The 13,403-nt window shown below is 38.1% G+C and overlaps 1 protein-coding gene across 10 annotated transcripts in view; it reads left to right on the top strand.

The window, feature by feature from the left end:
* Positions 1–13,403, top strand: part of dmd (dystrophin) — a 1,932,045-nt gene that overhangs the window by 1,788,558 nt on the left and 130,084 nt on the right. For 6 of the 10 annotated variants that reach the window (XM_073045659.1, XM_073045653.1, XM_073045651.1 and 3 more), the window contains 2 exons: positions 3,537–3,597; positions 4,447–4,485. In XM_073045659.1, the coding sequence (XP_072901760.1) occupies positions 3,537–3,597; positions 4,447–4,485 (100 nt within the window). The remainder of the gene's footprint in view (positions 1–3,536; positions 3,598–4,446; positions 4,486–13,403) is intronic. The other 4 variants (XM_073045656.1, XM_073045667.1, XM_073045660.1 and 1 more) reach the window with 2 other exon arrangements.

Genomic DNA, 13,403 nt, shown 5'->3' with positions numbered 1-13,403 from the left:
TGGCCAGATGCTTTTTATTTGGATAATAACTAGGAAATTTGTTTTATTACTGTCAGTTGAATGATCGGTATTGGTTTTTAAAAATTAATTCCAGGGATGTGAGTATTGCTGGCACAGCCAATAATTTGCCTCAAAGTCCTTGAGAGTCCAAGAGTCTAAGATTGGTTCAAGTCATCAGCTAACTTCTCACCTTCTGGTGAATATACTCCCACAGGACTGTAAGATGGAGGGTCCCAAATTTTAATTTAAGTAATGATTAAAGATTGATGGTATATCTTTTAATCAAGATGATGTGGCTTGGAGGGAAAATCAAAATCAATTTTATTTTATGTGTACCCTGCCTTTACCATAGCAGATTATTGACGTTGAAGAATTTATTGGCGGTGCCACAAAAATTTCAGCAAGTTGCTGCAGTGAGTCTTGTAGGTAGGTGGTCATATTGTGCTGGTGGGAGAGGAGTGGGGAGTCTGGGAGTATGTAAAATGGAGCCTGGTGTGCTGATCAGCTAGGCTCTCTTGCCCTAGATGATGTCCAACTTGTGTCACACACCATTCATGGGGCATATCTTATCATACTCTGGACATGGCAATTACGGAATACAACACACACGAAATGCTGGAGGAACTCAGCTGGCCGGGCAAAATCTATAGAAAAGAGTAAATAGTCGACATTTCGGGCTGAGCCTCTGCATTAAGACACCCAAACCTCTCCTCTCCTCTCTGACACTAGCAACCCCCTTTCCCCCTCTGATCCCAGCTATCATCCGTGCCAGGTCTTCACCATCCCCTCCCACCTCACCATTTCTGAGGCAGAATGTTCTGTCCTTTGTAAGGGCCTCACCTTTGTCCCCCTGTACCTATACCTCAATGAGTTCTGCGCCCACCATGACACCAAGCTCTTTTTCTGTCACCTGCGTCTCTGTGCCCACTTCTTTGGCAAGGACTCCCCAGCCCTCACTGAAGACCCCTCCTCCATCTTCAGCCCTTCTCCTCTTCTTTGATGCACCACTCTGGTCTTCTCTTTTACAGCATCTGCAGATTCTCTTATGTTTGTGGTAATTACAGGATACCACAGTGTAAAAGTGTATACCACTTTTAATACCACTGTTGCATTTAAAGCTGAAAATAAATGTGAAAGCTTAATCAAAATGAGAAGATCTTAGATCATCCATTGCTCAGTGGCTTGACTTTCACACTGATGGGTAGATGTTCAGAAACTTTGAGGTAACCAATTTGATACAAGTAGCCAGCCTCTGACCTTGCAATTTTCGTCACAGTTCTGGTGTGACCATGGGACATAGGAGTAGAATTAGGCCATTCAACCCATTGAGTCAGCTCCATTATTCTATCATACCTGACTTATTATCCCTCTTAACCCAATTCTGCCTTCTCCCTGTAGCCTTTGACACCCTTACCTATCAAGAACCTGTCACCTCTGCTTTAGTGGTTAATGCTCTTAAGCTGTTAGTCAATTATGTCAGAATTCAGTGATGGAGATGTGTTCAATGTAAGATCAGTAGTTGCTGCTGATCAGTTATTGCCCAGCACTAGTGTGACAGATTGTGACTTGCCAATTATCAACTTAAATCTGAACGTTACCCAGCTCTCATGAAATGCTGTCAATGACTGCTTGATTGTCTGAAAGAAATTAACACTGTTCAGTTATGATCGAATATTTCTACTGATGATGGCAAGAAGGTCATCGATGAACCACGGATGATGATGATATATCACAACAATAACAGACTTGAACGCCATTCTGTTCCCATAACTTAGGAAATCAGACATTTTGACAGTGACATCACTGTGCAACAGACAAGGATCGGCCAATCTAAAGAACAAGGAGGTATGTACATATACTTTGGACCGAAAAACTAGAAGTTGAATATCACCATCACAGAGTGAGCTTTACCATCATGACTGGGCTTTTCTAGCATCTCAAATGCTCTCCGGACCATTATTGGTACGTAGACCCCAGTGGGGATTTTGCTCAAAAGTTGTGCTAAAGGGCCTGTTTTCCATGTGCTTAACACTGTGACTCTATGAATCAATTGAGGAAAAAATGCACTAAAGTACTAAGAGCTGAACAAAACACATCTACCGACAACTAGTACCTCAAGGCTCTGGAAAAATATCACCAATTCCATCACCACATTTTGGGTGTTGTTGAAAGCCTGCATTCCAATGCATCATGAGCGCACAGAAGGCCTGCAGAAGTGGCAGAAAGAGCGTACTGCCTCTCAAACTACTCTCTGCTCACTCTACTCCATCAGCTACCTTCTTCCCCATCTATGGAAGAATCTGAAATCCTCACATTGGCTTCATTCTTCTCCTTGTGACACACAAAACCAGTAAGGAGGCGTTATCCTGAGGAATGGCCAAAGACAAAAGACTGATGGTGGTTATGATCAGGACTTGCACAGCTGTGCTAGGAATAAGGCACAGCTCCAGTCAGAAGAGTGTTTCCCTCTTGCTCCTTCAGTTTTACGGTGGTGGCAGATGTTTTAGTTACCTTGTGATGAGAATTGTTTGCCTAACCTCTCCTCTGAAATTCAGCCCTTGTGTTCATGTTTGCATTAAGGTTTCTTACTATGAGTAGTCTCAGTAGAATCTGAGCATTGGTGAACAGTTTTAATCTGGTTAGTGACGACAACTACATCAAGCTGCTGATTGAGTAGATCAGTGGGGTGATACCTATTGTTTTGCCTTTGCCTTTATTTATACTTAAGGGGCATACTGGGCAACTTTCCACATTGGAGCCACATTAAGGCTGTACCAGAACATCTTGCCTGTAGACAGTATTCTGCAGCACAAGTTCTTAGTGCAATAGTCAGGATTCCATTACTGTACATAACTTTATCACTTACAATTGATGATATTTGTGCATCCATCTGATTCACCAGTTTCTTTTCTTTAACAATGCAGTTCTCCTCATTGGAATCTCTGAAAACTTGAACCCACCCTTAAGGGAAAGGCAAGGGTGCAGATGCTAATCACTTATAGATAATAATTAACCAACTAGGAGGGTTGTTTAAAAATCTTAATGCAATCCTTTAAGATTAATCCAGTTCTAACTCAAATTCCTTTCAGAATAGATGCTTAATTTTCAAGAAAAATGTACAGTCTTCTGCCATAATTTTAATATTTGACAGTTTTTCTATCATTTGTATCATTCCATTATATACAAGTTACATTGGGAGCTGGGTCAACTTGTTATTAGCCAAGTTATTACAGTTTCTTTTGGTCTGAAATGTGATGATGGTATTAAAGGCAACGTATGCTGTAATTACCAACCCCCAGTCTGTAACCCAAGTGCTTCACCATTATTTTTTTATGGTTGATAGAGTTCAATTTCAAACAGATTTATAGAAAAATTTCTCAGACTGCTGGGTTAATCCTTCCCTTCTTTATGGACAGCTGAGCAGACAGATGGAGATCTGCTGAGCTGAGTATAAAAATAGTCATTTTAATGATTAATGTATTTTTCTTATTTACACTGGATTTAACCTTTTTTTCTCTGTGGTTTGTTGTTTTCAGCTTCTGTCCAAGGTCCTTGGGAGCGAGCAATATCACCCAACAAAGTTCCCTACTACATTAAGTAAGTACTGTTTTAAGATTGCACATGCGCATTGTACATTTAGCATATAAACTAAAATGTATCAGAAATGAACATAGCTTATTAAATAGGCTCTAAGTGTGTATTCATGTTACACTTAAGTCCTGTGTAGGTGAATGATCCCCAAGATCATTTTGCCAGAGTGGGAACTATGCATGGAAATCCCTCATATTGAATTGAATCAGCTCTGTGTGGCACACAGCAAATGGACTAGCAAATGCCAAACACACACCACCTGGACAAACAGAAATCCAGACTTGTGTTGCATCTGGCATACCAGAGTCAGAGTGTGTTTCAAACCAGAGATCTAGATACACTGCATTGAGTGAAATCCAAACACAACCTTCACTTACATTTTCTGTAGTCCAGAGTAGCTGTTTTTATACTTCCAAAGATTCAAGCACACTGAATTGTGACACTGGGAGTCCTGGCACACTTCATCTAGGTTAGCAAATATTAACTGCGTTTAAAATAACAGAGATCCAGACACTATTTACTGATGCCATACATCCAAATACACATCTGGATTAGACTACACCATCTGGTTGTTCAATCCATCTGGAAGAGCAAAGATCTTGACACACCACAGTTGGCTATTCAGTCACAAGTCAATTTCTACAACTGCAAAATCATGCCTAAATAGTATTGATGTTCTTATATAATTTAAACTTTTGTTTACTTTATTTCAGTGTTTTGGTAAAAGAAAATACATTGTTTGAGCTGTTCTATTAGTGCTATCTACACAAATTTTCTTAATCACTTTCATGGGCCTTACTTATTTCCTCATGACAGCATATCACTCTTCTAAGCAAGTGTTCTTTTCTATTCCAGTGCAAAGACTGTGATCGGAAGTAAACTAAGGTCATCAGAGTGAGAAATTTAACTGCTTGCTGCCTAATAGATTTTGCTTGTAGTTTTTAGAAAGTTACCCTGACATGCTTTATAGTTTTACTCACTTAAAAGCATGTGCTTTAGAAGCATTTTTGTCCCTGTGTGTTGCCTCTGGTTTGAATTAGTAATTATGGGAAGATAACCTTTTAATAAGAACTCATATTAAAAGCATTAGCATGCTTTTTTGACAAATTGAACTTACCTGACATGTGATTGACTGTACGTACTTGAAAGCAAAATGACTTTATCTTATAAATAGAGGCTGATATGTTCAGGGTTCAGTTGTGTTTGTGACTTAATCAGTTTCTTCACATAACTATGTTCTTGGAACTTCACTCCAATGTAATTTCAAGGTATGTATGGGTTTGGAATATTTTGCTTTTCAGCAAATGATGTAACACCCCCAAAGGTCATCAATATAAATGAAGGTATTTTTAAAAGTATTTTTACACTGATAAAGCCTCTGTGTAGGCAATATGTTATTTTAATATTAATATATTAATAATGTGGATATTGTGTGAAGACTGTCAGCCAATCAGATTTTCAATAAACTTGTGACAGAACGGCGAGTTCTTGTCTTTGTGACAGAACTGCTTGTCTGTGAGTGACTGGGGTTGGGAAGTTGTAAAAGAAAGGGATGGTAAAGTATGGATAGTAATGGGTGACTTGTGAAGGTATTAGTTATTATCATCACCTATATAGCAGTTTATTATTGTAACCAAAAGTTGGTGTATTTTCTAAAGATTTATATTGCTGTAAAAGTAACAATGATAACTGAAAAAACACCCCAGATTGAGCTAGTATGAATTGCAAAATTCAAGGGCAATGTATCTAGCAGCAAAATCCCTGTTTAAGTTTAAGATAAAAGGCAGAAAATGGTAGAAGCACTCAACAGATCTGACAGCATCTCAGGACAGACAGTTAGACAAAACATTAAGGTTGTTCATTTTTCATGAAAATGTCTTGAGGAACATCAGTTTTTTGTCATTTAAGTGTCATTTGCATTTATACAGAAGCATTTAAACTGGCAAAATATTCAGGATTACACAGGGCATAGCTAAACAAATAGTACTTACTAGAATGGGTGATGATAGTTTGTTCAGGGAAAGTATTTTAAGGAGCTTACTTGATGAGAAAACAGAGAGACGGTGAAATTTTGGGAGAAATTAATAAATTTGAGACATGGATTGCCAAAATTATGGCCTTGGGTGGTGAGCTAAAGGGACGAAAATGAGGTGAGACTGAAGTCTGAGGATGGGTTGGAGCAAGTTACAATGATGGGGAGGGACAGAGCTACAGATGAATTGGACACAGAGCTAAGGCAATGGTGGGGCAGTGAGCTGAAGGCTAATGGGAATGGTTCAGGTTCTAGGAGGCAGTTTTAGATGAGTTCAAGCTCACAGAGGATGGAAGGTGGCCGCAGAGTGTTGGAGTCACCAAAAATGAGCAAACAGAAACATCCACAAGAGATGCAGCAGCAAGTTGGCTGCATGCCATCACAGATATCAATGAAGCTAGTATTACTCTTGAAGAAGTTATGAAGATCAGCAGTTCAGTCTGGTGTGATATAAGATGATTATTTGATAGTGTGCTTCAGCTTGATGGAGGCTGGATTTTGGATGATAATGGGGTACAGTCTGTGATGGAAATCAAACCCACAGTTTCAGTCTTCCCTGTGATCAATTGATTTATTGGCTGTAGGACTGACTGATGAATCAGTATGTAGATTTGTAAATTGTGTTTCAACAGACTATGCTCTAGTTATAATGCTGGCCATGTTGTTTTGCCTCTTATCATGGTGCAAATCACACAAGATCTGCACTTTATACCTAACCCTTATCAAATGCATCAACCAGAGATCTCATATGAAAAACAGTTGGGATAGTTCTTGTGGTGGCAGAGAGTTGTACACTTGGTTATTGCACTAAAGGCCATTGACATAAAGGATGAAGATCTTAAGAAATCCTTAGTTCGTAACTGAACAGCAGCAGCTCGATACCTTAATATACTTATACTTCATTAATAGTTTCATTACTTAGCAAGATCCTCAAGAAAATTTACTTATAAATTACAGTTTAGGAATAAAAACTGCAGATCCTGTGAATCTGAAACAAAAACACAAAACATTGGAAGTATTCAGCAGGTCAGGAGGCTTCCATGGAAAGAGAAAGTGACTTTGAGTTCTGACAAAGTGTCATTGACCTTAAATGTTAATTGTCTTTCTCCATGGATACTGCCTGACCTAATGAATATTTCCAACTTTTTCTGTTTCTACTCGCATGATTCTTTTAAAAATCAACAAATAATTAGTGCTTTGCATGCTATGGTTTCTGGCTTAAATTAGGAATCATCAAGTGAAACTTAACAGATTGTTGTTTAAGAATAAATCTCATGGCTAAAATTGATGTGATTCAGTGTTCCAGTTTCAACATCAGACTGTGAATCTGACTGAAGCTCACGAAAATTGTTTCATTAGCTTTAATGTCAGTTAATGTGGTCTTTTATATATGATGCTTGATGTGTAGACTCCAGATACAAGTTTCATGACAATATAATCTACCTACAGGGAGGAATAAACCATTAGACAACACGTGCCTTAGTATATTCCTCATTCTCCCAGATATAGCCATGTCAAACAAGCCGAACTTGGTCTATATGTTCTGAAATGAGATCGAGTTACCAAAATATCTACAGCATAGAAGTGGGCCATTCATCCCTTCTGGTCTATGCTAGTATTGACATTACACATAGTCCTTCTCTCGTTCTGCTTTATCAAGCCTTGCCCAAGGGCCTTCTGCTTTTTTCCACAATAAATTTGGGTGCAGCAAAGAACCACCAGTCAGCAGGAAACATGGGTGGAAATTACACTGGGGTCCCAAGAGCAGAGCACAGTTTAAGTCCAGGAAACCAGAACTGATTGTAATATGGATAATACATAATCATGGAGGACGTCAATCAGCAAAATAAAAACTAAACCAATTAAATGAGCATTAAGGTATGAAGAGGAGAAGGAGATGGTGTTCTAAAACAGAATATTGAGAATAACTTAGGTGTTCCACAATGAGAAATGGTTAATTGATAGTTGCAGAGTTAAGATTTCTCCAGCAAGCCACAATCATAGTATAATAGGGCTTAGTATAGAAACTGGAAATGATTTATTTCAGCCAGACAGTTTGGTCACCTCTGACCTGATATGCCATTGATTCTAGAATAATTCTCTCAGATTGGAAAGTTGGAAATGTAACCTCAGTATTTAAAAATGGAGAGTGAGAGAAGACAAAGAACTAGAGGCCAATTAGCCTGGCATCAATACCAGGGGAATTACTGGTATCTGTTTTTAAAGTTATTGATAAAAGGGTTCATCATGAAATAATAATGGAAATTATCGATGTAGATGTATAAAGCTGTTGGAGATTTTTGGGTTGTGCCCAGCAGAACAAATAAATTAGTTGATATTGTGTATTTCAACTCTCAAAGTCATTGATGCATTGTCATGGTGATTATTAAACAAAATTAGAGGGTGCAGGATCAGAGTATAAAATATCCTAGCATGGATTGAGGACTTCTAAATAACATGAAACAGAAAATAGAATTAAGCAAGTCATTTTCATGGCAGGAGGCATTGGCCAGTTTTGGGGAACAATCCTGAGCCTCGTTTGTACATAATTTTTATCAGTGTTTTGGATGAGGAGATTATGTGATCTGCAAAGAGGGTGCAGAAATGCTTCAGAATGAAACAGATAGGCTAAATGAATAAACAAAGATTATGTGGAAAAAAATACAAAGTTGTCCACTTTGGTAGAATAATAAAAAGGCAAAGGATTTATTTTAAATGATGGGAGATTGCAATCTGTTTGTGTTCAACGAGACTAACGCGTCTTTATATGTGATTATTGAAAATTACCATTTAAGTATTGCAAGCAGTTCGGAAGACAAGTGGTATGCAAGAGAACTTTATTGTAGGGCCCAGGTGAGACTACACCCAGATCACTGTGTACAAGTTGGTTCTCCCGATCTAAGGAAAGATTTACTTATGAAAGAGAGAGTACACCAATCCTTCATCCAGCAAGTGTTCAATCATATAAGGAGAGTTTTTAAAAAATTCTTTGAAGGGATGTGTGCTTCATTAACTGAGTCAGCATTTAATTTTCCCTTTCTAATTGCCTTTGAGAAGATTGGGTGAGCCATTCTTTTGAACCAGTGCAGACCTCGAAGTGTGGCCATACCCACAATGCTATTTGGGAAAATATTCCAGGATTTTAACTCAGTTCCAGGGAAAGAACAGCAATGTATTTCCAAATCAGGATGGTGTGTGATTTGGAGGATAACTTCCTGGTGGCAATTTTCACATGATTTTGTCACCCCAGAGGTTGAGCAGACTGGAAACTATATTGTCTTGAGTTCAGAAAATTGAAAAGTGGTTTCATTAAAACATAAAATTATTATGGTGTTTGACAGGATGATACTTCCTTTGTTCATGCTTATGGGGAAGAGTCTCAAAATTCTGTGATTTTCTTCATTCTGGACAGAGCTGAGAAGAAATCTCTTCACCTGGGGTCTTGTGAACCCTTGGAATTCTGTTCCCAAAAGTGTTCTGTTTGTTCAGTGACTGAGTACATTCAATATGGAGACTCGTGTTCTTTTAATTAGACATTGACAGAATGAAACTGTCTGTGTAATAAAGTAATGCTGAGGTGAAGGATTTGTCACAATCTTATTGACTAAGAGTATAGGTATGAGGGGCTGTGTGGTCTACACCTAAATGCTTTTCCTTTAAGTGCATCTGTGTAACTTTTCTCAGCTCTTTACTGAGCTAATGTGTTCCATGTTCTCAACAACCTGAGTGAAAGCTGTTCCTGAAATGCACACTGAACTTATTGGGGATGATCTTAAAATTATGGCTCCTAACTGGTCTGTCCTAAAATTGGAAATAATATCTCAGGGCTGTTCAGAATTTTGAAGGCCTCTATCAGATACCCCTTCAGTTTTCTGTTTTCCCCAGTGAGTTCCCACCAATGCCTGTTGAATCTTCTTTGGACATCATTTCCTCTCATTTCTGGTGTCATACTCCTGAACTATGTTTTCACCAGAGGTTTTAAATGATTTAAAGCAAAAATTCAAATTAGTGCAATTGGATGTTGTTGAATGAGCATCTGTATATTTCTACTGCAACATATAAATATAAATAATGAAGCCTTGTCATGTAAGCAGGTCAGATTCAGTCAATTATATTTCAGACAGCAAAATGTCCAGGAATTTGCCGATTAAAGGCAAGGATAGGCCATTGAGTCTTCCTTGCCGGTACCAGTCGTAATAGTAAACATATTATGATAGCTTTTTCATTGAACACAGTCACATTTATCTGGTAGCTGGTATAAATCCAGACTGCTCTAAGTTGCAGCTTGCATGATCTGTTTATTATTTTTTCCATGTTGTGTTTTTATGTATTAGAAAGCAAATCAAAATGTGCAGATTTAAAGTACAGGTACTGAAAAGTTTCCTATTGTCAATAGTCTCCACATGTACACTCCCCAAAATATCACAGCGGGCTTTCCCATTGGTTCACAGATAGATTCACAAGTAAATTTAAAGCTGTGTTAAAATTCTATTTCTAAAATGTTAGAATTTTCCCACAACAATGCAAAATAGTAAACACGGGAACGTCTTCAGATGCTGGAAATCCAAAGCAACACAAAGAAAATGCTGGAGGCAGCATCTATGGAAATGAATAAACAGTTGGCGTTTTGGGCCGAGACCCTTCTTCAGGATTGAGAATGCTTTAACGTTTTATTGCAAATGGTTGGATGCACATGAAGACTTGGTTAAACGCAACACAAACTCAAATTAATCCTTTGAACTGCTCCAGTACAGGCTAGCTTTTGATCATGCCCGCTAAGCCTATTCCTTGAATGTCTTTGCCCTCTCATACAACCGGTCTGCTCTATCCGCCATATCAAAGAAACTGGAGAAAGAAACCCCAGTAAATGGGTGGTTTAGTTTGCTTCGAGCAAGATAGCCTGACAGCTGACCTTTGTAATTGTGCAAATATTAGACTGAATTATCACCGGTGGTTCCATAGGAAGTTACAAACATCCAGTTGCCTAAAAATAATTATGGCCTAAACTTCACACTCCCACAATCTAAAAATATTTAAAAACTCTTAAAGTTTTTGACAGGAAGTGACAATCTATCCCAGTCTTATTTCAAGTCAAAAGCAGGGTATCATGGAGATGAGACCCAAGAGGTACCCAGCCCTGATGCCTGCTGTGGCATTGCAATATCTCTCTAGATATCTCCTGGATCAAGTGGCATGGACATTTGAACCCATCCCACCATGAAACAAGTATGGCGAGAACACCAATGATCGGGGTGGGATTAATTACAGCTCAGGACTAAATCAAGCATGATTTAACTGAATGCAGTTATTTCCATGCCAAAGTTAAAACCTTCACGACATTTTAGGATTAAGAACACAAATCTGATTCTGCCCAAACATTCATTCCCTTCTGGGACCACGTACCACTTATTTGGACAGAACCCCATGTTCACTCCTTGTCCTATCAAACATTCTCTCTATCAATCCAAGCATTCACAGACTTTTCAATTTACTTTTATGCAGCAAGATTTTGAAAGCACCTGACCACTCATTTTTCACATCGGGCTTCACTTTGAAATAGATACATCTCGACTGTTTTACTGGCACCCCCACCTCCCCAATCCCCTGCTCAAATAACTTTCAATTTAAGAATACATCAATGATTCTGAAAATAATCACATTTTTAAAGTGAAAATTCAATTGTATAAGACACCCAATAGGGAAATATGTCAAACAATTCATTAAGTGTATGCAGAAACAATGTTGAAGGCTATGAACAAAAATCTACTTTGAGTCTTGAAAAAGCTTTGAAAAAATTATTTTGTATTCAAATCACAGAAAATGCAAAGAGACACTACAATGATTACTTGAGAGATTGAATGAATTTTTATTAAACATTAATAAATTTAAATGTTAATAACTTCAAACCTTTATGAAAAGAGTCATTTTGAGGATAACATTTCCCTGACTTGTGAATAGAAATGGGATCGCTGTTCTGGATAGATGCCAGGTTTGCATTGTTCTGTCAGCAAAAATTAATTTTCAATGAACTTTAGTCACTAACAAATTCCAAAACTAAGAAATGTTGAATAATGGTTTAAGAAATGCATCACACTGCAAATGCCACTGTGCTTGCATGATTTTCTTATTAAATTAATAAACCACACTATTGCTTAAATAATCATATAAATCCAATTCAAATGAAATTACATTTTTACATTCAATTTTAGATGTATTTTTAGAGGCATTTCTGAATATGGTGGTTTGTGATAACAAGGAAGCGCGTGTCAAAACAAAAACAACATCTCTCACTGGTTTACTGGTCAATTCACCATATGATGTTTGCATCAATTCACAGACATAAAAAATCCAAAATTCTCATCCCATTCTGCACCAAATTGGAGCAACAAAGGGAGTGAATCTTTTATTGTTCTTGATCAGTACTACGTGCTGACCAACATGAATATTTGGCTACCTCATGATAAATCAAATCTTGTGATAATACTCCTCATAGATAAATGTGTCTCTGCCAGTCACTGATTAAGGTTTAGCTGCATGATGATGCCTATTTGTCCTTGGTGCAGTTCAGATATGTATTTGGATAAAATATTTTAACTGAGTCACCCTCAAGATAGTCAAGCTCAATATTTTATCCTGGTCAGAATGACTGACTTTGTATCATTTGACGGGTCCTCTGTTTTCCGTGGATGGCTTTGCTTATCTGGTCTTCTATTTATGCTTCCAAGTGTCATTGAGTGTGGAAAGAAATACAAGTGCTCAGGCTTGGGTCAGGTTCTGATTGACTTTGGTCAGTTCATTTAATCTTAACCCGACACCTGTATACTGAATAATACTATCCCACACCTGAACACTCCCTGTTCTCCTCCACCCTGTTCTCCTCCACTCCTCACCTCATACATCATCCCCTTCACAATGGAATGTCCACTTATCACATTCCTGCTGGTTAAACAGCAAATTACTCACAGTCTAGCCTTGCCTTTGGAAGCTGATGAGCATTCCCAAAATGATCATGCTGAGACAAGGACTACTATTACATGTCCTTACTCTAGTTTGTGATTTGGAAGGGGGAAATGGCTCTTCAAAATGCAAACCCATTTGGGGCCAAAAGTAATTTTACTTATTCTACAGGAACTATTTAGCTGACCTCTCTTTATTTGGGACTGATTGCAATCTAGTAGCAGTGGCCAACATTAATGTTGACTGGGCATTCAAGATGAAAATATCCCAAAAGAATCCCTCCTTTAAAAAAAATAGGAAACTTGACGGTGAATATCGAATGCATTTCTCAACATCGTCTGGGGAAAATGCATTTTACAGAATGCTTTCACGATGTATACAGTTCACTGTGGTATACAGTGAACTGCTGTCTGCTGCAATAAGGCATTCTTTTTCGTATAGTTTCACACCATTGCCAAGATTATTTTATGTGTTTTGTGTTGAAATACAAGCTGGTATCTAAGTTTCTGCATTGCAGAAAATACCAGAAGTTTCTGCATTGGCTATCACTATTTCTCTGGAACACATTTCTGGATTTTTTTTTTTGCACTGACTTAATACTTAATTCTGAGTTCATTATACTTGGGGTCCTTTAGCCAGCAACCCTGTGGTAAATCCATTGCAAGTTAGTTGGTGGGGGGGTGGGGGGTGGAGGGCTGGAACATGAAAGGATTCATTGAAAAACTTAATTAATTTTGTTGTTCTTTGGAGCTAAAGTTTGAGGAACCATGCAAGAAAATTATTATGCAAGGCAGTGAATAGATCTGTAGGAAGAATTAGTCAA

The sequence above is a fragment of the Hemitrygon akajei genome, chromosome 5, assembly GCF_048418815.1.
Source record: "Hemitrygon akajei chromosome 5, sHemAka1.3, whole genome shotgun sequence".
Taxonomy (NCBI): Eukaryota; Metazoa; Chordata; class Chondrichthyes; order Myliobatiformes; family Dasyatidae; genus Hemitrygon; species Hemitrygon akajei.
This window is presented reverse-complemented; position numbering and strand designations above follow the sequence as displayed.